General features: G+C 39.9%; 1 protein-coding gene across 2 annotated transcripts in view; it reads left to right on the top strand.

Annotated features, from left to right (window-relative positions):
• tox4 (TOX high mobility group box family member 4) overlaps positions 1-4,233 on the top strand; it is a 17,832-nt gene extending 13,599 nt beyond the window's left edge. For both annotated transcript variants that reach the window (XM_015386269.1, XM_015386267.1), the window contains exon 9: positions 3,171-4,233. In XM_015386269.1, coding sequence (XP_015241755.1) covers positions 3,171-3,228 — 58 coding nt within the window. In that variant the 3' untranslated portion in view covers positions 3,229-4,233. The remainder of the gene's footprint in view (positions 1-3,170) is intronic.
• Positions 4,234-4,430: the final 197 nt, after the last annotated feature.

Below are 4,430 nucleotides of genomic sequence, written 5' to 3' on the forward strand. Positions count from 1 at the left end.
CTAGCACTAAGTTGCTAACTGGTTAGCAAGATGCTTCTGACAAACCGGCTACAATCAAACTTGCTTGCGAACCTTCCACCACAACAATCCCGCCCCCTTAATAATCAACCAATCACATTCACTTTATTCACTCGTGTAAAGTCGTGCACCACCCGGGAGAATTCTGAAATGCAACGGTTGGAACAGCTCCTTCCCTCATTTCTTAATGAGGACATGATCCTCAGAAGGTGTGCAGGTGTTTAGTTTAATGAAGTTTCTTAAAGGTTATTGAAAGCTAAATAGACGCTCTGCCTCAGTAGGTCTACAATAGAGTAAAGGTTGAAGGGCTTTGATAGGTTGGAATATTGGAGACACTTTTCCTTTAAATTCACTTCTGGTGTGATTATGGTGAAAACTTTTTTTTTTTTTAAAGTCAGTGCTGGGTCATTGGCCTAATGTGCTCCTGGAAGATGTTTTCTATTTTTCAGATTCATATTACTGGTCTCTCTCTGCTCCGGTCTGAAGGCAGTTTGCTTGGTGTCCCTTCCTCAGTCCTCTGCAGTCCTTCCTTCATATGAATCTATTCTGATCTTTATTTTTATTTATGTCTACTTGAAAGATTTGCTGTTATTTAGACATGAACGTGTCTTCCAATAGTCTCTACTTTGCTTGTTTAGAGTATTGCATCTCATATTTCTGCATAGCAACATGGACACAAAGCATACAGCCTCAAATAAGAACTGAAACCACTAAAGTTGATTAACAATAAAGAAACTTCAGTCCTCTGGTGCACAATGAGAGGAAAAATCACCCGCTCTTCTTACTCTGATGTACTCTGATGTTTACACTATCGCCATCTGCTGGTGAGACGATGCTAGTTCAGGGTTATGTCTTTATTTGCAGCTCAGGTCAAATGCATGTCTCTACGGATCCAGACAGACTTCTGGCTTTTGTTGATTCAGATGTTCAAGCAGAAGAAAGATCAATTTTTTATGGCGGGAATTTTCTTCCATTATTCTTTCAAGCAAAGGATGTTTGCTTGAATGTTTCATTTGTGAACATTTGAAATGAAAAAAATTAAAAAAACGTTTTTGTAGTTGAGAAAACTTCTGCTGCTCGACGCGCCACATCAACCAATCAGAGAAGCTGATCTGGGAGCTGGCAGGGAGACGGATACAGCACTGCTGATGCAGAGCGCTATAATCACTCCTCTGAAACAGTTTAACGCCTAAATTAACTTAAAATGTCAAAACCTGCCGGAAAAAATGTGTTCGCTTTAATTATTGTGGTGCCTGCAGTTTCTACCACATATCTGAAAAATTCGAACATCTTATTCCACCTGCGACGAACAGTAGGGAAAAAAAGATCGGCGTAAAATTAGCTTTTTATTGAACCTAAATCACAAGTCAGATTAGAATCACAATATATCATTTTATAAACATAAAACAAAATTTATTCTAACCAAATTTAAATTCCCACACAATTTTATTTATTTATTTTTAATAAAGTAACTTATTTGACTAATATTGACTAATATGGTTTTAGCTATAGGTTCCTCTCTCAACACCCTGGACAGCAAAATAATATTTAAAGGCAGGATCCTAATTTTGATGAACTGACTGCACAGACCATGTTTTATGTGAACTTTTTCTCATAAAAATATATTAAAACTACTTTACTCCCACTGATCACAGCAAATATAGCCATGGCACTCGCTGTCATTGAACACAGGAGCAGCAGAAGTATCGGACGCATCTGGACACACTTAAATGGACGCACTTCAGGAGCATCCTTCAGGCTCCTGAGGCACGTCAGACTTTAATGTGGACAAGCATGAAATATGAAGCAGCAGACGCTTTACACTTTCTGATTGTTACCTATGAAACATAACATTGTGCCTAAAAATAATCTCATGTCTTCCTTATGAAATTTCCACCTTTAGTCAAGCACACATGCTTTCCATAATAAAAAAAAAGTAGTGTTGGAACAAAGACAAACAATTGGCGTTTTTCGAAGAGACTACATTTCTAAATGTATGTTGCACAAAGCCTAAAGATGTGATACACCCACCAAGGTGTACACCACATTAGAGTCCAAATGTTGAAGCCTGTTTTATTTTATTATTTTGGGGAATTGAAGAAGAGGAATCATCTTTTATTGTCATTACACTGTAACAAGTAGAAAGCAACCATATTCACTCTATGCATTTAACCCATCCCCTTGAGGAGCAATAGGCTGCCATTGTGCGGCGCCTGGGGAGCAGGGTGGGGTTAAAGCAAGGGTGGGCAATTCCAGTTCCTGGGGGCCGGTATCCTTCAACTTTTAGATGTGCCTTTGGTTCAACACACCTGAATCAAGTAATTAGTTGATTGAGAGGACTTGTGAGAAACTGACTGCATACTGAGCAGGTAACTCAGCCATTTGCTTTAGGTGTGTTTGATAAAGAAAGGATGTAAAACCTTCAGGATACCGGCCCTCAGGAACTGGAATTTCTCACCCCTGGGTTAAAGGCTGATTTATACTCAGAAACCAGGTCGTCTGCGGCTGTTGCAAATGTGCTCCCGCCCCCTTCCACAGACACTCTGCTGCACCTCTCCAAAAATTGTAGGTGACTGCAGACAGGAGGCCTCTGATTGGTCAAATCTACATCCGCTCTACGCTATGCTTATTTCCTGTTTGGTACCTTACCGGCTTGTTCTGTTTGTCTGACCACCATTGTGGAAAATGACTCGTGAAGATGGACCAGCTAGAAGAGCAAGGTGCGCGAGAACGCTGGGAACCTTTCTCCACCTTGATCCCTGCTCTTGCCCCCACTTCCTCACTGCCTTGGCCGTTTCTAGACCCACAGCTAGTTCCTGATTGTCCCTCTTGCGTTGTGACGTGGAATAACATAGCCCAGACCACTCTTCAATATTGGGCATAAATCAAAAACATCTGCGACACACTGCTGTGGGAGGACAACCAGCCTTTAGGGGATTTTTGCTCAGGGACCCAGAGTGGCCATCTGTGGGAGTGGGGCTTTATCTCAGAACCTCTGTATTCTAAGCGCAATGCTCGAACCACTAGGGCGCCATTCCCTTGAATACGCTTTATCAAATGTTCTGATTTGTCTTTTGACTTAAAGAATCATTAACAACTAATGAAGGTCAAAATAACCAAGATCTTTATGATTTTTTTTCTTTTCTCCACAGAGACGTGTTCATGGCGTGGTGCGCCATCCGAGGGTCAAACTCCACCACCGTTACATAGAGAAAGGACACAGGCCATGGAACTAATGCTACACAAACAGGACTAATACTACATGTATGATTGACTCAGGTGTTGGCTCGTAATGGTTCGCTTCTTTTTTTGTTTTTCTTCATCTCTGGGACAAGAACAAAGACCTCACAGGGGCAGGGAAATGGCCGCCTCTGGTTTCCTGTTTGCAAGCACTGGATTTGTAAGGACGCTCGCTCACACCGACGGACGATGGCTGATGCTGCTCCATGTATTTCATGTTGATCATGTATTGTGAATTGAAAAGATGATAAAAAAGGAACATTTATATGATGGTGTTTTAATTCTTTAAAAAAACAAAACAAGGAAAATGACATGTAGGAGGAAACCTGCTGATGCTTTTATTGATCCGTTTAAAGAGCAGTTTCACCCTTTACTGTTACAAGGTCGGATGATCATTGTGAAGGAACTCCGGGTGATTTGCTCGGCAGCCATTTCTGGTCGCACATGTCGGCGGTTCAGGAGCCGCAACATTTGGAACCGACAACCACGCCAAGCACAAACGGGTTTAAAGATATCTCAGTTAGAGGAGTTTGGCGATTAGAAGGAATCAGCCAGAAGCTAAATTCTGTTCGACAACCTTTAAACGGACATTTCCACCAACCTTCACAGAAATTGTTGGGTGAGAAACACTTAAACAGGTGCTAACATGCTCTCTATTCCCACCTTTTAGCTTCTGGAATATGTGAATATTTGGCGTTTCAAAAATTTGTGATGATTTCTGAATGGAATAAGAAGTATGAAATAAAAGACACCAGCTCTGACAGCACCATCTGCTGTGAAGGGAAGAAATGCAGTGTAAACTTTCTTTTTTCATTATTTTATCCGATGCCATTTCAGTAAAACAATCAGTCTGAGATGGATGGAGAATTAAAGGTTTAGTTGCTTCCAAAAATCAAACTGTTTCCAGATGTTTAAATGCCATTAATGCTGTGGTCTGTTGCAGAAATCCTGGCAACTTTTTTTAAAATCATGAAATAAAATATTTTATGTTCTAATATAAACAAGGCATTTATTTCTTCATTACAATTTGGTTTGGCATTTTTACTGATTTTTTGTTTACTTTTTTTTTTTTTTTCATTTGGACATATAAAAATGAATGAATAACAAATTTTACAAACCTTCCATTAAATTTAAAGTGAAATAGTTTGCAAAAGATAACTTTATAAATATGT

Source organism: Cyprinodon variegatus, unplaced genomic scaffold, assembly GCF_000732505.1.
Source record: "Cyprinodon variegatus isolate N-32 unplaced genomic scaffold, C_variegatus-1.0 Scaffold361, whole genome shotgun sequence".
NCBI classification, from domain to species: Eukaryota; Metazoa; Chordata; class Actinopteri; order Cyprinodontiformes; family Cyprinodontidae; genus Cyprinodon; species Cyprinodon variegatus.